The following is a 26,408-nucleotide window of genomic DNA, read 5'->3' on the forward strand; positions in this document are numbered from 1 at the left end:
ATTCACTCTTCTTTTATCTCAAATACAATTATTGGGCCGGCCTGCAAATCTTGCTAACACTGCTCAAGATCGTAGAAATTGCAACTCAAAAGAATAAAAGAAATTAAGTCAAAAATACAATCTTGGTCTATGTGATTAAGGCTTGTGTTTGCTTAATTTTAACCAATGTTTTCGTCCTTATATTTTTAATAAACTCTCGTTATAAGAATTAATAAAATAGCAATAATAATTTCCATACAATATTTAAATATGTTTTCAAAATAGTCCGTTAATATGTTAATAGATATAATAAATTTTTTTTACACTTCAACAAAAATTGGTACTAACACCACCCCGAAAAACAAATATACAACATAAGAAATCACTATATACTACTTATCACGACAATTGGTGGTAGAGAGAGACATAAGGTACAACAGAATTTATTAATTCGAGAATCAAGTCGGATGAGAGAATACTCAACCTATTCTTACTACTAGTATATTTAGGATTGACCCAATCCATATATCTTTATGCTATGCTATAATTTCGAATCATGAAATTTTTTAGAAATGCTTGAAATAATTATACTTTGATTCCAAAAGAAATATTTTGATCAAAGTGTTTTCTTTTCCTGATTATCATGACATTCAATGACACTTTTCTTTTCTTCCTAATTATTCTCTAGGCACTACAATTTTCTATTGGCAATATATATATATATTTTTCTTTTGTAAAACAAAAAGATGAACAGTAAAAGGGAAAAGGAAAAGGAAAAAAAGATCAATTTAATGATGGTAAAACTCAGCATCAATTAGAGATCAAGAACCCCATACTAGGAAAGAAAGGTTTTGTCTTCTTTTACATTTTATATTAAAGAAATAAGATTCCATTTTTGTCAAATTAGGTGTGTTGACAATACATTATTTCTTATTTCTCAATGGTGAGTTAAAGGTAAAAGGGCATGTTTCGTTATATATGACCAAACATATCCATAATTAAGAACATCCTTTGAGTCACTATATATGTTTTTGTAAAGCTTCATAATTAAAGTCTTTCATCTTTAATTAAGCATATATTTCTTAGTATAAATTGGTGAGTAGAAGGATTTGAACTTTAAGATCCATTGTCCTTAGATAGATCGACTAATCTCTTATAATTAGCTAAAGCATACCTCTAATTGAGTTTTGATATTGAAAACAATATGAAATTCTAATGATGCATTATGTCACGACAATAACGATGATTATATATAACATGTCAACAATTACTCTCTATAGTTCAATAGGTTATTTAAATTAGTTATAGTAAAAGGTTTTCTCTTAGAGATCGATATAAAGTAAGCAAGAACGAACAATCAACGATGATCGACACATACTCGCTCGCACTTTTTATAAAAATTGTAAATTGTTTTTTTATTCATTTTTTAACGTGAGGTTCACAAGATGTTAATATGATAAAATCCAATTAGTTGTCACGTGAACTAACTTTATTAGCACATAAAACTATATATATTATATTTTGATAGTTGAAGCTAAAATTGGTTATCGAACTCAATTTTGGCAAAGCTGTCTTACAATAATTTTGCACTTGCATCCGCCCTCGGTTTAGTACATAATTTGAGTAGGTCTCATCCCCTTATTTTAGAAAATCTTGATTACTATACATCTAATTATTTATAGTCTTTGTTAGTCTAACTTCTTAGTCTATGGTTGCTACATGTACCAAGACTCTTGCTCATTATTTAGTTTTTTATTCATTAAGCTATACATATAAGAAAAACTTCACACCTTTTTTCTTCTCTTTTTCATTCAAAACCTTTTTCGTCTCTGAGGACTTTAAAAAATCTCCTATAGCTCATGCATACACACACAACTCCTTCTCTCTTTATTTATTTTCAGCCATGTGCAATTTATCAAAGTCTAACAAAAAAGATATCTTAAAGTGGCAGACAATGAATATAATTATTCTAATCCTATTATATATATATATATATATATATATAGTGGGTAAGTAGACATTTTCCTAACAAAAAAGGTGCCAAGTTTCTATTACATTTTAATTTTTGTGCCATACCCAAGTTACTAGCTGGCTTTGAAGAGCATAAACAAGGCACATCCCATCAATTTTTTAGGCTAACTTTGCATGTGAGAATTTTAATCTATAATAAAATAAAAGAATTAAAATAAATTTAAAAGATAGACTTGTTAACGTGAATATAGTTCAACTAGTTAAGATATATATATTGAATATTTTTCTCTAGGCCTTCCTTTCCTTGACTCATTCCTCTAGTACATGCAATGTTGAATCGGAGTGGGCGATGGAGACAACTCTCTTAATTATTATATAGTGTTGAGTTGAGTACAGCTCGATATCATGCATGCTTGCTTAAAGGACATTAATCAGTTTGAGCTCATCCATCATGAACTAAACCTTTTCTCGTACAACCCTCGACAGTACATATATATGTTATCAATCAAGAGGTTAAAAACTTGTATCGTTCTAACCACTCCTCCACGTCGATGATGATGATAATAATAATAATAATAATAATAATAATAATAATAATAATAATAATAATAATAATAATAATAATAATAATAATAATAATAATAATAATGATAATAAAAGATGATTCTAAGTAGACATGGACATGGGGTAATAATTATATAGAATGGGGTGAATGAATCATTGATATTATCTCACCTTGTTTGGTAAATGTCATATAATAATATAATATTATTTTGTATAAGATTTGAAATGAAAAATGAGAGAAGTGAAAGTGTGAGAGACAGCAACTCACATGGCATTTTAGGAAGTGGAGAAAGAAAAGAAAAGAAAAGAAAAAAGAATCTCTATCTCACATCGATCACAATCATAAAACCCATCGTCATATTTCTCATCATTCATGTTTTGAACTTCTAAAAACCAAATATATACACACATACATATATATACAAAAATATTCCCCTAAAAGATCGATAATGTTTGTATATAATATGCTTTTAATGTCGCGTGACATCAATAATTTAGATTTTGGAAAAGCAATAATCACTTTTCCTATATATATATATTCTTAATAATCTTCTTATTCTCTTTTACTTTTTTTTTTTTTTTTGGGGGGGGGGGGGGGGTTAGTAATTCTAAAACTCCAATGATTATATATTCTCTTTAGCTTGACCTAAAGTTGTTCCTCCAAAGAAGTTAATTTGTTGCTTTCTGTCTCTGTCTGAGATGGGTGTTGAGAGTCAGCTCATTATTTTTCTAAGCCAAATTCTCATTGATGGAATATATATATATATATATATATATATATATATATATATATATATATATATATATATATATATATATATATATATATATATATATATATAATATGGTAAAAAAAAGTTTAAATTGACTATTGAAAATTCTGTAAATAGCTTTAATTATTTTTAAATTTATTTTTAATTTAAAATACACAAGATCGTAAAAGGAAACTTTATATTTTCCATAAGTCGTAAGGTAAAGTATCATTTTCGTCTATGTAAGTTAGAAATTAAACTTATACGGTAATTTATGTTTTTTTTTTATTTTTATTTTTATAAACAAAAACTTTCTTATCTATTAATAATTTCACAATAATTTTGAAATGATATTAATTAACGAATTTTTTTTACAGAAAAAAGATTGTTAGTCTTTAACTAATTTTAATAAAAACTGCTTTAAAAATTTTAGACATCTAAGAAATACAAAGGCTAAAATAGAACAATCAAAGCAAGAATTAAATTAGCATGGTCAAAATCAAATTGATATTCAATCATGCACAAGTTTTATTATATAGAAAAATATATTTTCAAGTGAAAACATTAATTATCTAGATTAGTATTTAAATCTTAAGGGACAACCATTTTTTTAAAATTAATTAAGTATGTAAATATACATTTCACTTCTATATTTTCCAAACTTTGTTATCTACTTTTTGTCAATGTTTTAAATATTAAAATAAAAATTTGAAAACAAAAAAGATATTAATTCTTGTTTTAGAATTTGGTTAAAAATCTATAAGAGATACAAATTGATTATTAAAAAATATAAAATTAATTTTAAAAAACCAAAACCAAAAACTGACCGAATAACATGATCTAAGTTATTGATTAATGAACGTATCGGATATAGAAATTATTTAATGTCTTGTCTCCTGGAAGGTGGGCTAACTTGTACGCATGCCCATTTCCCAATCTGACCTTCAAACTTTGAGATGCAAAAATTAGGATAATGTCTCTACTAATTATCAAAATAACCTTTTTAAACACCAAACACACACAGTCACACACACACACACACATATACATTATAATGCAAAACAAAATTACAACAAAGTTAAAGCTATCACTGCACAATTCTGCCCATCTGACTTTGCACCAACCACCATGATATAATTGGTATGAATTATTATGTGCTTTTTTTTTCTTTTTCCTTCTAATTTCTTATGAAATGGTTTTTTTAAAAAATTTATTTACCATAATAAATAATGTATATATATGGACCACATTATGCAGCTTATCATGATTATCGAGGGTGGGTTCCCATGCATTTTGCTGCACGATATCCAAAGAAATTTCGAGTTGCATTTATTCACCGTAAGAATAGTATTTAAGAACCATGTCGAGTTAATAAATTATCTAGTTACGTGTCAAATATATAAATTTTTCTATACTTTGAAATTAGAAAAGTTTTGAGTCAAATGTTTAATTAGAAAAAAATTAAATAGAAAAGATTGAAGTTAGCAAGAAAAAGAAACTCAAATTTCATAAATAAAACATTGAATAAAGGGAAGTTCAATATATATAAATTTGAACTTTTGGGTCAAGTACTTCTGACATATATTAAGTATAAAGAAAATGTGGGATCTTTATGTTTGTGTTTTGGCGATCAAGTTGTTTCCTCTTGGCTTTTGTGTTAATTTTCTAATTCCACTAAGTAATTTTGAGATCATATTAGGCATAATGATAATATAACATGGTTCAAAGTAAATAGTAATTTTGAGCTGTTAGGCATAATCATAATATAACATGGTTCAAAGTAAGATTACAAGAAGCCAAATTAAGCCCCTGTGTTCATATCCCTTTATGTATTCAATTCTCTTTTCAATTGTTTTTTTTTAAATTTATTTTTTTTATATCATTTATCTCTCTAATTAATATGGATAATCTAAAATCTACGATATAAATTACTAATTTATTCAAAAGAAAAATTAAACAATCGGTATCAAAATTAGAAGTCTTGTGTTCAAACTCTAGCAAATATACAAATTTATTTTTCTCAACTCAACAAGTATGAAGTTGAGAATTCATATAAATTTTGTCTTTTAACTTTACTAAGTTATGTTTTTCTTTTTCAATCTTTAGACAATAGAAGAATAAGTAGGTATACTAATATATCTCAATTAGCTTGACAAATACCTAGCACTTTATCACACCGCACATCCAAAATCAAATGTGTTATGGATGAAAACTAGCCAAGTACATACCAATTAGTCGTCAAGGATATTATACATTAATTAAATTAGGCTGAGATTGACACATTAGATTGATTTAATTAAGTTGGATAAAGTGAGAATTTATAAATTGTTCAATTAGGGAGGTTTAGTGGAGATAAACACAAAGAAATAAATTTTAGGGCAAGTAGAAGTGGTTCCTCTAGAAGTAGAATAAAAAGTGGTAATGGCTTTTTCTAAAAGGAAAAGAGAAAAAGGTGGAAGGAGGAAAAATTAAAGTTAGACAATTTGGAGTTTGGTGATGAGACAGCCAAAGAGAGAAACAAAAAGCATCAACCTTTTCTCCACTTCTATAAGATAAATTTATGCCACAACTGTTTAAAGACAGAGCAGAACAAAGGAATAAAAAAAAAGTTCATTCCTTTTCTATTTTCCTCTCTCACTCTTTCCAACTTCATTTTCTGCCCTAAAAGAATTTAGGGTTTTTCAATCGTACGTTAAATTTTGAATATCTTTGCACCATATTATGTTAGTGGTTCCTCATGACTCATTTGAGTTTTCTTTCTCTTTTTTTGAAACAAAGAACAAGAGGTCGAGAGATTTATTACATCGCGTAAAATTGTAATCCGATTGTTAGAGTTAAAAAGAAAATGCAACTTTACCATGAAATATATTTATTTTAAGTAGTCCATTGGAAATCTTCGACCATTTTGAAAGGAAAAGAAAGAAAGAAATTTTTGTAGATAATTAGAAAAACAAAATTGTACGACGTAATAAATTTGTTATTGTTATTGTTATCATTGTTGTTATTATTATGTTTAAGTTGGATTCTAATTCAAGTTTAAATTAGTAAATGCATGCTTAATAGCAAATTAAAAGAGAGTATATAATTAACTTCATATCATGCTTAAATTTAGATTTTTTTTTCTAATATATTATGTTATCTACAAAATTTTACATTAAAATCATTTAAAAAATAATTTTTAATATACCTATAAATTGTCAATTTGATAGATTTAATTGGTTTACAAAGTGGTTATCTCTAACTTTTTTATTATAATATTTGACCATTGAATAATTCATTGTGTTATTCTTTATATATATTTGGCTTCTTAATTTCTGTAAACACCAATTAGTAAACTTATAATAATTTATTGCTTTTACATGCTTTTGACTTTTTTTTTTCTCTTTTCAAATTTGTTTTAAATACACAATAGTTCATCTATGTATAAATTTGAAATAAGTATAATATAAATAGATTTTTATTTCTAATAAAAATGTGAGCTTTTATTTTAAAGTTTTTTTTTTATTATAGAGATGCAAATATTATTTTTTAAAATTATATTTGACTTAATCTTAATTAATTAAATTTTATTTTAACAATAACACCCCAAATCACTATCTTCGAAATGTCAAAAATTCCACCTTTTTACCTAAAATATTTCAAACCAACCCTTTTTACCTAATTTATTTTCAAAACCATTCTATACTTTTCCAAATAACCCTATAAACATCCATCGACCAAGAGGTGATGGTAGGTTAGAATTTTCATGCTTGGGAACGGAAAGGAAAACTTAAGATTAATGTCAACTTAAGTGAATATTAAACTAAAAAGAACGAAATTATGAATAGAGTAATTAAACTAAACTACATAGTGAATCATGGTTTTGAGTGGAATTAGCACAAATGACGATGGAAATGCCTATGTACTTTTTTAAAAAGGAAAAAAAAAATAATTAAATCTTGAGGCCATTTTGTTTGGTAAAGGAAAGGCAATTATGCTTTTAAATGGCAGAAACTTTGTGGGTTCAAGGTGAGTTAAAAGAAAAAGGGTGTTTGAATTTTGAAACCCCAAACAAGGAAAAAAAAAAAAAGCTTCACCAATTTAAATGCTGAGAAGAAGAAGAAGAAGAAGAAGAAAGTATGAAAAAAGAAGATAAAAAGTTCAAAAAAGAAGTAAATTGAAAGAGGATTTGGTTGGCAGAAGGGGACAGGCGCCAAGAAAAATAAAGCTATCTATTTTGAATGAACATTATTTTATATTTGTGTGTGTGTGTATATGTATGTATAGTTTCAAAAGGAAATAAATTAAAGTTGCTTTAAGTTTGCCTTTTTGCCCCACAGTTTGTTTCTAATTGCATTGAATTGAGGAGGGGAAAACCTTTCAATCTAATGTAATATATAAAAATGTTTTGTCTTAATATATATATATATATATATATATATATACACACACACTACACTCTTCCTTTCTAGTTTTTTTTGTTCAACGATATATCGACCTCATGATATAAGTAGTGTTCAATTCGGTGATTTGGCAATATACTTTAATCTACTTTTAAAATATGAGATTGGTTAGAAAGAATTAGGGTTCTCTTTAATTTGAGTTGTTATCCAATTTTGGCTCATATACTCTCAATAGATAATCTTATATTTAGTTTATTAAAGGTATAACCATCATTTGTTAAATAATAATAATAATTTTCATCCCATGAATATAATATAACATTTCCGATTCTATTTTTCCTAACCAAACATCTTACTGATCGCTATTCTAAACTTAATTAAATTCTATAAATTAAAGTTTTCAAGAGAAAATATAGTGATTTTTGTATCCATGAACTCAATTTCGAACATTGAAATGTCATTTGCTCCAAAATATGAGAACTAATGCTGTAGTACAAACTATTTATTGTTATGAGAATATGCAACTAATAGCTATTAATTTTTCATACGACCCCTTGTGATCTTAATGAGTGTGAAATTAAGATTGTAAATATACTACCATAATGTTTTTACACATTAGGCTTCTTTCTCCTTCCCTTGTGCTCCTCCTCTCCTTTTTACCCCTTCGTTAAACTAATCCAAATACACAATATATAGTATACTTTCATACAATGCGTCAAAGGTTTTCCTTTTTCACCCATGCCTTATGCTTACGTATATGAATCTTCATTTATTAATAGTGCAAGAGATGTAATAATATATACTAAAATAGTTCCACCTATCAATACAACTTTTGAATCAATCGATAATTGAATAATTCTTGTTCCAAACGATAAAAGTGAATTAGTTTTAGGGTTTGAAAAGAGGATGAAGGTTGAATTGAAGGGTGCAGGCGTTGCTAGCTGTTAATTGTACCTTAAAATTAAAGAGAAAACAAATGGGAATAAGTCCAAATCATAAGAACTATCCTCTCTCTTATAGGATTTTATTTCATACCATTTTTCCTTCTCTTTCTCTGTTCATTATTATTATTACTACATATTGATCCTTTGAGTTGGCAGAATCATTCATTAGGTTTGGTTGTGCTCTCAGAGAGGTAGATTTAGTATCATTAAATATATCAACATTCAAATCCCTCCACTCTCTATTTATGTATTTTGTTCATCTATAAAAAAAAATAAAGTTAAAACTAATAAGATAAAAAGATTCTGCCCCTTTAATATCAAAAATATTAAATTAAACAAACAAATAAAAATTTAACACCAATTATTAAATTTCCATCCCATGTATTAACTCAAGGGATGAATCAAAATTCGTACTATAAAAAGTAGTAAGACATAAAATGGTTCCATGAGAGATTAAACTCATGTTAACACTTTTGAGATGTTAATCGATGTTTCATGGTTATGATGTGTTAAGCTATGGTGAGATTCCTCCTCCTTTCATCAACTCGCTCATTAAGTCTTTATCGTTATTTGTTTCTTGTTCAATAATTGTGGAATTCTAGAGAATGAGATCAAATTATTTCAACCTTTAAAAATACTTGGCATGTCTTACTCATTGATATTGAATGCTTTTGGTAAGCATACAAAAATACTTTCGATAACGTTGTTGTAATAAGCTCATAAAAGATTGAATGTTCATTTGGGTTTTAAAGACTCTAATACCATGTATATACTAGATAATATAAAGTTCCATCCTAAAAAAATGACAAATGAAAGAAGTAGTTCCATACATTTAATATTCAATCAATAAGGTAAGAGTTCATGATTTTGTTCAATACAAGATTCTCAACACGACTATAAAGAGATATATATAATAATAAAATGTTGCTATACCATAAACACATGTAAAGCACCTAGACAACATTATAGAGGTAAGAAGAGATCATTGTGTTAGCTTAGCTAGCTAGATAATGAAAATGGGTTGCTTTCAAAACCACACAAATCTATGCAAAAAGGTGTAATGTTTTTATGGGAGTTAGTTGTTCTTTATTAGATCCAATTATAATGTGTGTGAGAGAGAGGGAATAGAGAGTGTTATTAAGAAGCGTGGGGTTGTGTGGGAGTGATGAGTACGACTCATCAATAGACAAAAGGGCAAATAATTAAAACCCATTTTCAAATTTATATGCTCTCATATCCCTCTCATTGCCCCTTTAAACTCTTCCCATTCAAAGTGCCCTCTAATTTCTTTCTCCTATGAAACAACAAGAGACCGCACCTTTCATTTTGGAATATTAAAGGCTATTTGATTTCAAACCTGTTCGATATAAGACTATCCTTCAAATAATATACCAATCAAACTTAAAATATCTTTAAATATAACTTAGTGGAAAAGAATGTGGTAATACAACTTAATTTAGAATTAGTTTTCAAGATTATTGTTTGTTATTGATTTAAAATGTTGTTATACACTTCATTATTAACAATCCTCTCTCTCTCTATATATATATATCTTTCCCAACACTTAGATGCATTTAGAATTGCATCTATACATGTATTTCACTTAGCAATCACACAATAAACAAAAATCTTAAATATTTCAAAAGAGAGAAAAATAAAAGAGTTTAGCAAGTGGCAAAAACTATATTTAAACAATTACGTGAATGAAATAAAGATATAGATGTCGCTCAAATATTATGGATTGAAATCTTCTTCGGTACACATCAATTTATCCATAAATTAAAAGGTTCAACATGGATATTAAATTAATTAAATAAAAAATTATCATCTCTTAATGAATATGAATACTAATAATAAAGATCTACAACTTAGTTCGAGAGTAAAAACAATTAATCGATCCATTGTTAATTTAAATATTCATAAATTACTTAATTTTGTGTGTCACATATTACATCTATCTTTGTGTAGTCCATCTAAGTATTCAATCACATAAATTGTGTCTGTGTAAGATTTTTTTTGTTAATATATATTTTTTTCTTTAGGATTAAAATATGATGCACACAACTAAGTATCATTCTAGTTCATCAATATATACATGAATCTAGCTATCTGAAAAAATGGGAAGGATAGTTTAATCTTGCCTGGGATAGGACTTCAAATTGTTGTGTTTTTCACTAAAAAGAAAAAGGTGTGCATAGGGGATTTCCTAGGATTCCATACACATAATGGTGAAAACACAGAGTTGGACCCATGAAAGAGGGTGTGTGTCTGCCTTAGCTCCAAAAGTCAGTGTAGCCCACTAAATTAAACCCTCTCTCTCTCTCTCTCTCTCTCTCTCTCTCTCTCTCTCTATATATATATATATATATATATATATATATATATATATATTGACCATTGGTAAGATATATACACCCTATATACCTACAATCAAATCTCTCTCAATAGGATTTATTGTTCTCTCTCTTTATCACCCTAAGAATATTTTTCAAATTCTTTGGTCAAATACATCAATGAGGACATCAACTAACATTGATATTTGTGATCACAAAGTTGGTGTATGGAAAGAATTTTAATAAGGTTGGTACTGTGTATGAGTATCTACGTTAGTATTTTTCATATCCTGACCAAAAAAAATTGGTAAATATATCAAAATCAATCCATGATAGATAAATATCATCAATTGACCATGTTGGTATACACTTTATTGTTGACGACGTCTCTCTTCAAATGATAATAAAGTCAATCACTAATAAACGTCTAGGAGCTTGATTTAAACTTTACTATATTTAAAAATAATAATTACCTTGAACTTAAAGTTGCATCATGTCAAGTAACATGAATTGTCACTAGCACTTTAATGTTATTTTACGTATTTGTTTCGTCGTAAATTCAAACCAAATGGATGATAAATTTAAAGGTTACTCTTCTTTACTTTTTAACTTTTTTTTTTTTGTAAAATAATTAAAGTTCATATTATAAGAAGAAGATCTAATTAATGTTTGCGAGTATTAGTTGCAAATGAAAAGTGGGTTAAAGGAAAAAAGAGACACAAACATGAGTGCGATATGGGTTGGTTGCACAATTGACATCCATCTTCCAATTTTGTTGTAATATTTTAATGGTAATATGCATATTTGGATGAATGTGGATAAAAAAGAAGAACAATTCTCGATTTACTTTCATTTTAAAATCGAAAGTCAATATTTTCTCCAAAGGTAGGGCCCAACTTTTATTTGACATATTTCATTAAAACAAAATTAGGTTAAAATTTTAAATTTACCATTTCTTGCTTTGTTCCAACACTAATTCAAACAATGTTTTTAGAAATTTGTTCAATAAATCTCAAACTAAGTTAATAATTTTTTACCAACATTGGTTAATAATAATAAAAGCTAAATATGATGTGAAAACAAAAAATTGGGTAGTGGTATTTGAATACAAAAGCTACTCCTGTACTTGTCATGCACACGATTACCTTCTATATTCCTTTTTGAAAGTAAATGCTTCAACTTTACAAATTTGTACTTTTTTTTTTCTTTCAAAAAGAAACTTTTCTATCAAAAATATTACCATTATATGTGTATGTATATAACTTTTTTGAAAAGAGAAAAAGTTATGTATATCACAAACTTTTCTATAAGTAATGATAAAATAGTTGATTATAGAATACAAAACAAAGTTAATTTGCAAAGTAATAGAAGATGTAGAAATAATAATATGAAAGGAAGAAAAGAAAAAAAAAAAACGAAAATTGGAGTATATGGAAATTGAGTAGTGAAGTTTAGTATAGTGGAAAACTCAATGGTTTTGTTGGGTAAATGGTTGACAAATTAAAGCGCATGCTAAAGAACAACAAACAACAATAATATTATTTGTGCTCTTTAGTCAATTTCCATTGTTCACATAAGTGCTCCATCTTCTGCCCCTACTTCTCATAATTCAAATTCTTCCATTCATGTATTAAAGTTTGACGATGTATACATATCGTTATAAATAATTTTTGAAGTTGAGAAGGGCGTGCGTCACCCGTTCATCACATAGATTCGTTTTGATACTCATCGATTCTATTTAAAAAGAGTTGTTGTGAAAAGAAAAACGAATTATCACATATTATAATATAAGTAATTTTGTAAGTATAAATGTAGGGCAAATTTAAAATGATTTTCAAATATGGTACATATTTTTGAAACCCAAAGCAGTACATAGGAAGTATATGAAAAGTAAAAAAGATTCCCATCAGCATATATAATCACATCCAATGAATAAGGTAGATGGTATACATATATATTAGTTGATAAATGTTGGGAATGAAGATAAGTTTTACATAAAAATATTTTCCAATATATATTTTTTGTTTGATAGGGTTTGCAATAATGGCAATCAATTTTGTTGCCATTATCATTTTATTCTCAAATATATATATATATATATTCTTTTATTTATAGAAAATATGTTAAATGTCCCTATTTTATTAATAACAAAAATACAAAATTGTAACAACTCTTTCTCAAGAAAATGATTTAATGTGTGGTTTTGTACTTCTAATAAGTAATGTATGTAGGTAGATGCAAATTCAAAATCTCTAGAACCCTAATATTCAATTAAAGATAGAACTCTTAAACTTAATTTATCCCTATCAAGCTAAGGCCTCCTCCCCAATGAAAAAACATAGCTTAATCATAAGATATACATAATCATACGCAAGCTAATTAAAACATAAATGCAAAAAACACAATTTTTTCTTTGGCCAACAAGTTCTTTCTAATGTCAAAAAAACCAATAATCTTTCTCACATTTTGTAAACTCTTTTGATCCACTACGTAACACCAAACTAATAATGGTTTTATGTTAATTTAGATAATTATTCTTTTATAAAACAAATTACACTTGTAAATATCGTTCCATTAATGAAATTAATTTGTTCACATATTTACCTTTTAAGATTTGAAAGCTCGTATAATAGTTTGGTACTCCAATTTTAATAGTCATTATTATTTTCAACTATTACAGCTAAATTATTATAATTCATTGACTATACAATAACTAACCAACTCAAGGTCTCAAACTTTTGGTATAAATTTTGTTGTTTAGTTACTTAGGACATTTTGGGGAAGAGAGAGATTTGTTTGATATTAAAAGAAAAGGGGGATGGAAAAGGAGGGAGGGAGAGAAAAGACAGAGATGTGGGGAAAGAGAAAGGAATGAATAAATATCATCATTACATTTCTCTCATCAATTGCTTCTAAAATAAATAAATATTAACCAAACTCTTCTCCTCCCTTCTTCTTCTTCTTCTTCTTCTTCTTCTTCAATTCATTTCTTCATTTATTTTCATTTCTCTCTTCTACTCCATGGCCTCTTTCTTTTTGACATAAGAAAGAGGGGTTTTCAAGAAGGAAGAAGAGGACGAAGATGAAGATGAAGATGTTGCAGCAATATATACATATGAAGATCAGTAGCAGCATATGTAGCTTAAATTTTCATGGGGGGGTTTGTCAAAGGGTTTCCAACAGAATTTATTGGCATTCTGTCCACCTCCTCCACATATTAATTTATATTTATATTATATATATACTTTAATTTCTGTGTGTTTATCGTTATAATTAATTATAAATTAAATTGATTCATTTGTTTGGTTTGGAGGTGGGCATACTGCCAATTGAGTTCTCTTTGGATCCTCTTTGTAACACCCCTTCTTGAATAATATCTCTACATTCTATCTTTCTTTTCTTCTTTTTTCCCCCTTATTTCCATGATCTCCATGCCCTCTCTCAAGGTAATTATCTTTTTGTGCTACCTCTAATATTTCCTTTCTATTTTCTGTTTTTCAATTTTACCATGCTATTGATTTCTTAAAGAAAAAGATTTGGTTTTTTAAAAGAGTGATGGTTTAGAAATTAGATGATTTAAAAAAAAATTAAATGGTTACTTGTGACTGTTTTTACAAACATAATATATATATATATATATATATATATATATATATATATATATATATATATATATTGTACGAGGTTAATTGTTGTTTTAGAACTATAATGTTTTAGCCTTCATCAGTTTAAATTTGACCAAAATCATCCTTTGTTTTTACCTCAAATTTTTCTCTGGGTTTTGTTTTTAGATTTCAAGGTTTTGTTTATATATAATTGGGTCATCTTCACCACATCTTGAATCATAATGGATCTTGTTTTTGCATTACCATAAATAACGTAGGGTTTTCTAAGTAGACAACTAGATGTAGGGTTTTTCATATCATTCACCTTCTTTTTCTTTTTTTTTTCTTCAAGGTCTGTCTGTCTTTGTTGAATCTTCATTTTTTTTATGGGTACATTAATGAAGCTTTTTATTATTATTAGCGGAAAATTTAAATAAAATTATAGAAGCAAGAGCAGCCATTGATTTTACGTACGTTGGGGTGGTGATGATTAAAGTTGAAACCCCATTATTAAATTAAATGTATAATTTTGTTTTCTTAAAAACGTATAGATTGCTCTCTCCTCCTTCGACCTTCATGTTCATGCCCTCAAAAAACAAAAAACAACAGTACTACTGCCCCTCCTGATCTAACCTAATCTTACTGATATCCTCTCTCTCTCTCTCTCTCTCTCTCAATTTATAATATATATCTCACTACTAAGATTTCAATTCTAATTTTCAAAAGTTTAGTTTCAAAGAAAAAAAACTTGACACAAATTGTTAATGATTTATCTCAAAACTAATCTTCTTCTATACTCCAACCAACTTTTCTAACCTTGTCCGTCTACTTTTTAATCATATGTTCAAGTTGACCTTGTTTTATTATTTAATTATAATATAACTAACCCTCTTGCTTGAAATATCAAGAAGAGCCAAACACAACAAGTGAAAATTGATACTAATAGAGGAGAAAAAAACATCGTAGGACATCCGCTTAATTAACAATATGCTTTGATACTATATCGACTCATTTATTGACTCAAAAGTTCAAGCTAATAGATAAGGATAAATATAATCATATTACGTGACAATTTCTTAAACAAATACTTAATTATTTCCCATATTGTTAACGTAAGATTGAATTCCACGAGGGGATGAAGAGATAATGAATCTTTTATTTTTGTTCTATGTCATAACACAGGTTAAAACCATCTGGAAAATTGGTAGCAGGAAGAGGGAGAATACGATGGATCATCAATCCAAAAATGCATGGGTGAGTCAATTTGATTTTCTTTTTTTAATCTCTTGTGGATTTTTGTTGTTGTTGTTGTTTGTGTGTTAATTATTATTAAGATCTATTGGTTCCATACTTCACATAAAATAAATCCACACTGGCGTCGAAAATAGATGGCACGATGTATATCAGACCATCATCTAGACAGGTCGTAATGAGTAGGAGGGTGTGGCGGTGGTTGCAAAACCTTAGGCGCAAACTCAGGAGAAGTGACCTTGGGTGCAGATGTTGGTAGTAGCAGCAAATATTCAAAAAAAAAAAAAAATAATAACTTAAATATAAATAAATAAATGAATAAATATATATATATACATGTATGAACATATGTATATATATTGTTTTTGGACTTTGGCGGGGTTATGGAAACCCTTTTGTTTTCAAATTTTGATGGTAAAAAGCATGCATGATGGTGGGAGTAACTTAAAACAGTAATAATTGTGAACTTTCAAAAAAGAAAAAGTAAAAGAAGAAGAAAATAGCAATAATGGAATTTTTTTTTTCTTTGGTAGGTTTTGATTGAACGCAGGATGTATACAGATTGTGTTGGATTTTATGTTTTTTTTTATCCATTAGCTATCCTGAAGATATATCCAAACCCGAGAATGAAAATAGGTTGTCGTTTTTCTTATTAATTTAAAATTTTCTGTTTAGTTGGAAATTTGAGTTCATTTCAAACCAACTCCATACAAATATGAAACATTTAAATCAATTTGCTAACCGATATAAGAAGGGTAAGAGTTAATTGGATAATTAGATAATATTTTAAGTTAATTCCTTTTCTACCTCCGATTGTAATAGGAATCTTCATTCTCTTGTATAATAGATGTTATTCATTCTAAAAATATTTACGATCTTTGTTTCGGTAGGATTTCTCCACCACACCAATTTGCAAATTAATTCTTAGCTTCTTACATCACTAACACAGTAGGATGATTTGAACACAAAAACAAAATAATTCTTTTTTTCATTATGTGTTGGATGCGAAACAAAAAAATGTGGTTAATTGATGCAGTAAAAGGGTAATACTTTTGAATTTTATTCCTAAACTTTTTAGATACGAATTTGGACGTTACGTTCTCTATGATGAACAATTCACATTTTCCTATAGAGAATTTATATATATATATATAGTCTTTTTATGGTATACATACATGGAATTTCAGAGATATATTTCTATTATTAAAATATGAGTAGTGATTATTTTAAACATTAGGAACCATGAAAACATGTGGATCAAGATAAGAGATTTTTCTTTAGAAAATATATGAATATGAAATAAATTTAAATTATAAAAATATCTTTAATATGTGTTTAAAAATACTAAACTTTTAAAATTTGTAGAGTGTATCTAAACCTAAAAAATGATTAAAAAATTATCCTTACAGTTGTCTATAAAATTTTTATTTTTGGACAAATATAAACAAAATAAGATGTGATGTTTGAAAATGGAAGTAGAGCTTATAGATTTTTAATTTGGTGGAGTAGTGACTTGTGGGTAAAATTCATATCCATCTCTGTTATATTATTTTAGTGACTTCTAATTATTTCATGAGAGTTATATAAACTTAAAATGAGGGTATTACTATTAAGCATAAAAAAAATTAATTAACATTTATCTTAATTAAATTGAATTTTTTTCTAGTAGAAAAATAATGGAAGAATTGAAAATATAACTTCATAACTTAGAGGAATAACCATTAATTATAATTTAATTCTTCAAGAATATGACTTTCGAAGTGATTTTGAAATAGCTAATCAAGGCTTTTGATTTGGATTCAGGAGGCAATATGCAAATTAAGAAGACTTATTTTATTTTTAGTTTAGTTATATTTTAGATTTTTTTTCATGTAGAGACACTTTTAATTTGCTCTAATGATTTATTAATTAGGTGGTTTTTAGTATTTTTTTTTCTTTAATTTTTTTAGTTTGATTGCTTTCCTTCTCTTTCAAATTATTTGTATTGATTAGCAAGTAATTTTGAGTCGTACTTCTAACAAAATGATATGGTCATATTTGGTTGCAACAATATTTTGGACAATGATAACATATAACACTTTTTAGGACTACCAAGTAAGTGTATAGTAATATTTTTTTAAAATTATAAATATAACATAATATATCAGCTATAAGTTTTTATTAGTTTATTACTAATAATAGACATGAAGAGTTAGAATATAAATTTTGTTGTATTTATTAATACATTGACTCTTACTACTATATATATTTGTAAGGACTGTCCATTTTATCTTCAATCCAATTATAAATCATGAATCAAATGCACATCTTTCAATCGTAGTGACTTGATTGGCTATTTCTAACATGTCCATGTAATTCCATGCAAAGGTATAGACTAATTGATTTCAAGTAAGGAGTAAACTTCAAGGTGGATATAATTAGTATGTTAGAGCTGATTAGGTGCCTCTATAATCCTTTAAATTTAGCTACTTATCCCATGTCTCTTAATCCCATGTTTCTTATAAGAGATATCTATTTGGGATGAACATCTCCATACCTATTTGTTGTAAGTCAAAATCTCAACATGCAACGCAAATACAAAGGGAGATTTATTAAAGGCTTCGAGAGTTCACCCAAGCCAACTATTAACTTCATTTGCCTATTCACAAACTAGAAGAGCTTCCACAAGGATCTTTACAAGGTTTGTGGAACATACTTCGAGTGTTTGGAGGCATATGGAAGTTTCGAGCTCGAAAAATACTTGTGGGCATCACGTCCTATCTTTCCAGCTCGGAACTCGAAGATTCAAATATCCACCCCATATATGTTGCCTAAAAGAAATTTAAGAAAAGAAGAAAAAATACCCTTTCTTTTTCATTCCATCCCTCGCTTTCTGCTGCACAAATTGAAACTTTTATATGCCTTTTCTCTTCCAAAGAAATGCACTTCTTGTTTTTTAGTCTGACCAATCACTTCTTCGTTTCCATAGCAGTTGTGTAAAATAAACAATACAAAGATTTTATTGATCCAATATCTCCACCATCACCCTCCACTTCTCTTTAAATTCAAGTTTTTTTTTCTCTATTTAATCAGAATAAATCTTGAATACATATACTATCATATATAATAATCATAAAATTTATTTCAAGATCGAAGAATCCAAATTGAAGGGAAACAATGGACATAATAATCATAAAATTTATTTATTGATTCCATTAACTGCATTTCCCCATATACGTTAAAGAATTTTATTCTGCCAAGAAAAGAGAGAACATTTCAAAATAAATAAGGTTAATGTCGTGATTTACTAGGGATCTTAGTCACATTTTTCTTATCCTTTCACCTGTTCTTATTAATATATAAATTACCCTAAGGCAGAATGACCGGAGGTCAACGTTTTCAATTTCCATCATAATATATATGAAGATACCTTCATAATAAATTTACAGAGACGAAGCTACATGATTGAGATCCACGTAGCCAGATAACACAGCTCGGTTTCGCTCCTTCACCTTTGTTTGATAAAGGACCCTGCAGTGCATATCTAACATCAGTTTCTAGTCTTTTAGAATGGATTTTTTAATCAGTTCCAGACTAGTATAGAATATTTCTAAGTAAGTGAAACACTTTTCAAATTCATCATAATCTTTAGGCTAAAAAGTAAACTAAAAAATTCAAAAAGCATTTCAATGCGCTTTCTGAAAGAAAAAAAAAATCCCTTAATTTGTGTTTTTTCAAAAGTGGTTATAGAAGCATTTCACTTTAAAAACAGAACTGCTTGGGTTATTTTATTCCATGTCTTCAAACGTATGATTTTAAAGTTGAAATCTTGTGCAAAATAAAAGAAGCAAAGACATACCTTGATCCCTCAAGCCACATTTCCGTTACCAAAGTTTCACCTGGGTACACATGCAAAAGAAACTTTCCTAATATGCGTTTTACTTTGCTTGAGTCTCCTTTACACACACATTTAATTACTGCCCGTACAGCAAATCCCAATGTACATAATCCATGAAGTATTGGCTTCGAGAACCTATAATATTGTGGTCAACCAAATTTTAAGTGAATGAAATCACAATTGTTTCTAACAATAGATAAGAAATCATTAACAAGTGACCTACAAGAATACACGATTTACTACTGAAATGAAAACTATGTTCCTGGCCTTATACATAAACCATTAAATCTATTCAATATGACATGTACGTGTCACTTCGATTATAACTTGGTGCATACGACACTTTCACCCAACCCAAATATCGGTTTTATCTCCTACACGTAGTGAGCAATAGGGCATCAAAATTTAAATCATCATCACTGTCCTCATAGTCCAAATTTTAGTCATCAACTTAGATGACTTCCTGTACTCTGATCGGTGATCATACATTAAGGATGAAGATCTAGCCAGTTTTAATGGGCATTCGTGAAAGGTTAGATTGCATGGTTTCTGCTAGGTTTCTAATGAATATATAAAACCACGACGATTAAAAAAAAGGAAATTGGATCATTTAGCAAAAAACAAGTTGTGAGCGAGATACGAACCCTGCAACCTTTGCAACCATAGGATCAGAATGAAGAGGATTATAGTCACCTGATAACCTATACAATAATGCCTGCAGATTAAAATAACAAACAGAGTACATTCTATTAATGCTACAACAAGATTTAAGTATGAGAATAATGCTGGTATTTGTATATTACAACAAACATTACAACCCATGAATAACTGTTAAGCAATGATAACGTGCAATAAGAAAAGAAAAAGGAGGAAAATAAAGGCTACATATATCAGAGGATCCTAACCTTTAGGCAGTGGTTGGGACAAGGAGTAGACTTGTAACCTCCAAGTAGTTATGAAGTTGGGCGGAGTTGTTAACTCCTAAAGCTCATAGGTAAAGAATTAACAAGACATAAAATTGATATTTTTTAGTCATGGGACCTATAAACTCTTTGGGCCAAACAACGAATGGAGTTCACAACTCCATAGTTTCCAACTCCCTACTCCCCAACTCCTTGCCCCAATTGTACCCATAACATGTTAAATATTCTCAATCAAGTGTTTCTGTTAAAAATATCCAGAAGTTGATGTGTCCTCAAATTATTATTCAAACATATTACTTACAAGATATGAAGATAATGGACGGGTTGGATTTACTATCATGCAGGTTGGAGTTTGGGTGTCAAATTGTCAATTAATAATTAACATCATGTCCACTCATCCAAACATGTTAATAAAAATAAAGTAATAACTTAATGATATAAAGATTTTTCTTGATAAATTTTAACAATTGTATTTTATAGGGACCTGATTGAAAATGTTGATATAGCAAAGCCTTAAGGGTAAAGTAAAACTTTTGAAACAATTAAAAAAAAGCACTATATTGGGAAAAATGTAAGGGGGCATTTAGGGCAAGGGCTATCTTAAAACTATAATAAACACCTCTTACTACAGTAAATATTATTTTGTAGTCCTCAATTTGCTACGGTTAACATTATTTCAAAACCCAATTACTACATTATTTACCATTTGCTAGAATTGTTACTATTTTATATTCATCATTTTTGTTATTTGCTATAGTGTTTACTATCTTTCTATTATTTGTACTAGTAGTCATTGCCAACTTGCCTGAGATGGTCGAGTACAATCCTCATACACAGTAAAAGGCTGTGTTTTTGGAATTTTCCCTGCTGATCCTTGATCTTTCGGGTAGTTTGTGTAGGAGAAAGGGTTAGAAGAACTTGAGAACCCACCAGCACCTCGCAAAAAGAGAGTTGTCCTGCCAAGTTTATCCAGCTATAGTCATTCCCTCACATAACTTTTATATACAATATTTACTATAAGTAAATGAATAAAAAGAAGAAACTACATACCGATTCATGCATAATAGTTGTCCAGATTTTTTGTCATAACTTTTTGTCGCAACCTCAAGAATAGCTGCTTTTCCTGAAAATGATTATGAATAATATTGACATTTCAGAGAACAAGTTTAAAATTAATAGATTCATTCTCTCATAAACCTCTTATATGAGACTTCACCTTTAATCATTTTCATGCAACTATAAGAAACAGAAACAAATAAATATCATACAATAAAAAGTCAAAATAATAAGTACAAACCTTTGTCATGCAACCCAGCAAGAGAGACTTTATTATCTAACTGCGCAGGTAAAACACCATGAGAATAAATATATTTCAGCATTAAGGAAGGCCATACAGACTTGATATGGGAATTACTCTTAGAAATCAAACATAGATTCAGTACGGAGCCTTACATATCCACTAGATGACAGTGGCTTGTATAATTCAATGTATTGCTGACCATGGAGTAAGAGCTTTGGGTCATACCTGATGATAGAGACAAGAAAAGAAGAGATGGCAGAAAATAAAGATTGTATTCACATTAGCATACAAAAGAGCCTTGCAAGCTTCTCAAATGAATACATGAGTACTTACGACAGTCCAGGCAAGTTCAGACCGGTGCTCAGAGTGTCAAGGATAAATAAAGCAGAAAATGTTGGCAGAACCTACATAAAGAGAAACTTCAAGTAACGAATAATAGATGAACCACAGCCGTTTGCCGAGTATTGTTGTTATAAAAGTGCATTTCCTATAAAATCCGATCAATTGGCTTATAAATTGGTATCTCAGCTCTCGATCTTGACCATGCAGAAAAGAAAGTAGATAAAGAATCATGCGAAGTAATTGAGTTACAAATGAAATGTGGTTTTTAGGAGGAGTCAGCCAATTATTAAAGGATACATAAAAGGTCAAAAAAACATAATCTGAAAGTAGGGGTCTGTTTTAGCAAAAGGGAAAAAATGAACTGATCGAGGGATTATGGACGGGAGGAGAAGTAGGGGAGACAAGTGAGGCTGCTCAGGCCTCCAAGAAGAAAAGACAATAAAGGTAAAAATGTGTACACGGGAATGCAAAATAAACAGGGGGTATCTTTTTGTGGAGAACTGAATGTACTTGAGAGAGCTTCTAGTGTCACCCAAATTATCCTTTTCTTAAAGACTTGGTGCTTGATTCCTTTGAATGTATTTTTAGAATTAATGGGCTTGGCCCAAGGATGGATTTGCCCTCATTTCCTTTCCTTTTTATCACAAGCTTGTTGTCTATTTATTTTTCCTCGGTATCTTTTGTTAATATGAGAAATTAATAAAAAAGTCCGATTATGGTTTTTCCCTCGGTACTCGGGTTTCCATGTAACTCGGTGTTTTTTTCTTTACCGCTTTTAACATGTATGAATATAATAATAGTTACTATTGTTATAACCACCGTAAATTGGCCTAGTAATCAATAAGGTCCCATGTAAATAACAAAGAGCTTAGACGGTATGAGCTCAAGCCTCAAGTTAAGTAGCATAGTCACAAACATGGGAGATGTACACAAAAACACATTAGTTTCTAAAAATGTAGAACATAGAACTATCATGGATTGTCCTAGTAGTAAAACAGGTCATGATTTAATAAAGGTATGGATTTAACATCCTATAAATTTTTTTGACACCTAAATGTTGTAGGGTTTAAGATCAGGCAAGTTGTCCCATGAGTTTAGTCTGATGGACAAAGCTAGCCCAAACACTCACCGGTATCAAACAAAAAAAATGTAGAACATAGTCATTTGGGATACATTTAAAATATATATGTGTTTGTGTATATCGATTCATCTTTAACATTAGAAAAGATCAAAGGATTTTATTGGTTATGGCTATGGTAAGAGATGGAAGATGTCTCCTACTGCTTTATAAATGATCGATTACTTATAGCAAAAAAACCTATATACATGATTAGCTGAAAAGATTAGAACTTAAAGGTCTTCTATAACTTTACAAACAAAAAAGCCACACACACACAAGATAGTTTCTGCTATTTGGGGTTTTTTTAGTAGTTTATTGTTCTTTTTTATAGTTTTGATTTTCTTTCCCATTGAAAATGACAGTCTCAACCCCAAAATTCCAACATGCTTTGCCCTTATGTGCGTGTGTGTTACAAATTGTAGATGAAGTACCTCGATGTATTCTTGCCCATTTTCATTGTAAACATATTTCAGCTCATCAGCGTCCACAGCTTGCTGACCACATGCTCCAACACCCAGGGCATAGAGTGCGACATCTCTGACAATCAACAGCAAGAAGTACACTAATAGACAGAATCACTAGCCCCCCTCAAGTGGCATAGTTGAATGCATAAGCTCAGTATATGAGGATTTACCTCTCAGTATAGGTGGTCGTTGTCTACAGCAAAAGTAAATTAGACAAAAACAAATCAATCTCTACACATCTAATGGAAAAGATGATCAAAATTTCGTGAGTATTAGTATATTTTCTTCTCCAACCAATAGATATTGACGTATTTGAAACTAAAGTTGGCAAATATAAATACATATGCACGGTCATGGCTCACCAAACCCAAACTTTAAAGGAAAACAGCAATAAATTTATGTTTCCTTCAGAACTTGATAAACCACCATCTTATGCCAACATCCAAAAGCTAATGTCGGATAAAGGTGAAAGCATACACCATTATAAAGAAGTTGAAGAAAACTATTATGAAATAAAATTAAAAAGGTTCTGAAGAAAATGCAAAGCCGAATAATCCTTTTTCAAACCATTCAACGTTTTATATGAAATAAAATTCAAAACCAATTATCATAATACAGCATATGCTTAGACAACGTTTGACACAATTCACTTGAAAGTTAACTAATGTGTCTTGTTTGATTGGGTGTCAAACATGGTCAGATTATCCAACAAACAAATGTGTTACCGTATTGTAGAAAAGGAGAAACCCTACATCGTTTGTCTATCTAATAATCTAGTAAGAACAAAGAAGTAGGGTAGGATATGCCTAATTCTACATCACTGGTCTTTTGAGGAATTTACACCAATAATGATGAAAACGTCCAATTAATTAACAGTTTAGTAGTTGCGTTTCTTCCAGTTGCACATTACTGATAAGAATCCATTAACAAGTTACCTTCCAATATGATGTGTAAGAAACCTAGATAACTGTGGTTAGTAATTGTTCGAGATTTGTTGGGTTATCTAGTTCAAATTTGTCATATTGTCACCATTAAGTTCAGGTAAATTATGCACGGAATGAATAGTCTCTCTCTTAGTATTATTTAATTAAAACATCCATCATCGGCGATGGTGGATTTATTTTATCTAAAAAGGTGTTTAAAAGGTGCTGTATTTTCTAATGTCTAATAAAATTTTCTCTGTTATCTCAGAGTATCCTTACGTATTTACAATAGGCTACAATTTTCAAATCAAACAAGATTTCTAGCTATTCTGTTTTTCCCCCTTCTTCAACTAGAAGCAAGTTGATCACTGACCAGATATAGGACATCCTCTTGGCCTGATCATGATGATATTCTCATAATTTACATAACTATCGTACTTGCTCCTTTTGAAGAGTTGAACTCTGTCTTATATCACTGTTAAAACGGCTAATCCTAAGAACCCAAAAAACTAGGGCTATCAATGTAACAAAATCTATAGCTAAGGTGAGAAATTGGAATGGAAAGTCGCTCCTCCGAGGCTACCGTTCCCCTAAAATGTTGTCACTTCTAAACCTCGACACGAGCCCAGAGATTTGCAATTCTTCAGATTCGTACTTAGTTTAATCTTAATTAAAGCCGGTTCGATAAAAAAACGCAAAAACGAAATAAACAGAGCATAGATTGAACAGAAGAAGGAAGGAGAGTAAGTGACCATTCCATACCTCGGGGAATTTGTGAGCAAGAATACGAGCAGGATCAAAGGGCGATGGATTACCCGCCATGATAAACCAGGAAGCAGCCTCAATCGATGCGAAACTGAAAGCTAAAAGTCAATCTAGAGATTGAAGAGGATAAGAGGCATCAATCGGATCAAGGGATGGGAAAGGATGGCGCAATGACGTGCTTGAACAGACGAAGTCAGAGGCAGAGAGTATGGGTGATGCTGACCTCCATGCGCAATGGATAATTTGTAGTGAACAGCTCAAAATCAAAATCTCCCAATTTGGGAAACTGACAATGCCAACGAAACGGACCTTTGTATTGAAATCTAATCTAAATTAACAAAATGCTAATTTAGTTCCATAACTTTTGTTGTGGTTTTCGCCCGCTCGCAGTTCTCTTTCGGCTAGAAAATGCGGTGGAAACGTCTTTGTATATTTATTGATTTCAATAAATTTAACCAATATACAATTAAAGTTTCATCTAAAGAAAATTATTTTTATTGTCGTTTCTCTAAAACAAATCATTAATTTTATAACTTAGATATGTTTAATAATTTAGTGAAAGTATGAGAGATTTTTGTTTTTATAAATGTTGGAAAGAAAATATATAATTCCTAACCCCTTTGAAAATTTAAGATCAAAATTCTAATACTTGGATTTATTTGATAATTTAGGATCAAATGGAGGAGTTCAGTCAAATTTGCCTCCAAGACAATCACATTCTAGTTGATATTTGGATGTAATTAATAGTAATCTGTACCCTTCTTTGCCTCCTAGAGCTCTCGTGGTTGTTAAGAAGTATTTGGTTCAAAAATAAAAAAGTTTGCTAGGGATGAATACCGCACAAGATAATGGAATTGGAAATAAGACTAAGAGACAATGTTATATATATTGAGCCTTTAATTATCTCAAACAT

General features: G+C 29.3%; 1 protein-coding gene, 1 long non-coding RNA gene and 1 other non-coding gene across 3 annotated transcripts; 2 read left to right on the forward strand and 1 right to left on the reverse strand.

Moving 5' to 3' along the window:
• Window positions 1–13,713: 13,713 nt before the first annotated feature.
• Window positions 13,714–16,151, forward strand: LOC127148465 (uncharacterized). Its single transcript, XR_007819466.1, has 2 exons — window positions 13,714–14,371; window positions 15,713–16,151. It is a non-coding gene; the product is annotated as an uncharacterized LOC127148465 (long non-coding RNA).
• On the forward strand, window positions 14,104–14,264 carry MIR394A (microRNA MIR394a). The gene has a single exon (NR_120757.1). It is a non-coding gene; the product is annotated as a microRNA MIR394a (primary transcript).
• Window positions 16,152–18,938: 2,787 nt separating the features above from the next.
• LOC103488374 (enoyl-CoA hydratase 2, peroxisomal) lies at window positions 18,939–25,882 on the reverse strand. Its single transcript, XM_008447082.3, has 11 exons — window positions 25,493–25,882; window positions 23,978–24,000; window positions 23,775–23,880; window positions 22,215–22,285; window positions 22,034–22,106; window positions 21,879–21,918; window positions 21,632–21,704; window positions 21,387–21,537; window positions 20,303–20,373; window positions 19,620–19,793; window positions 18,939–19,291 (listed from the first exon to the last, which is right to left on the reverse strand). Exons 1-11 carry the CDS (start codon window positions 25,550–25,552, stop codon window positions 19,204–19,206), a joined length of 930 nt encoding a protein of 309 aa, XP_008445304.1. The 5' UTR covers window positions 25,553–25,882; the 3' UTR covers window positions 18,939–19,203.
• Between the last annotated feature and the right edge of the window lie 526 nt (window positions 25,883–26,408).

The sequence above is a fragment of the Cucumis melo genome, chromosome 3 (assembly GCF_025177605.1).
Source record: "Cucumis melo cultivar AY chromosome 3, USDA_Cmelo_AY_1.0, whole genome shotgun sequence".
NCBI classification, from domain to species: domain Eukaryota; kingdom Viridiplantae; phylum Streptophyta; class Magnoliopsida; order Cucurbitales; family Cucurbitaceae; genus Cucumis; species Cucumis melo.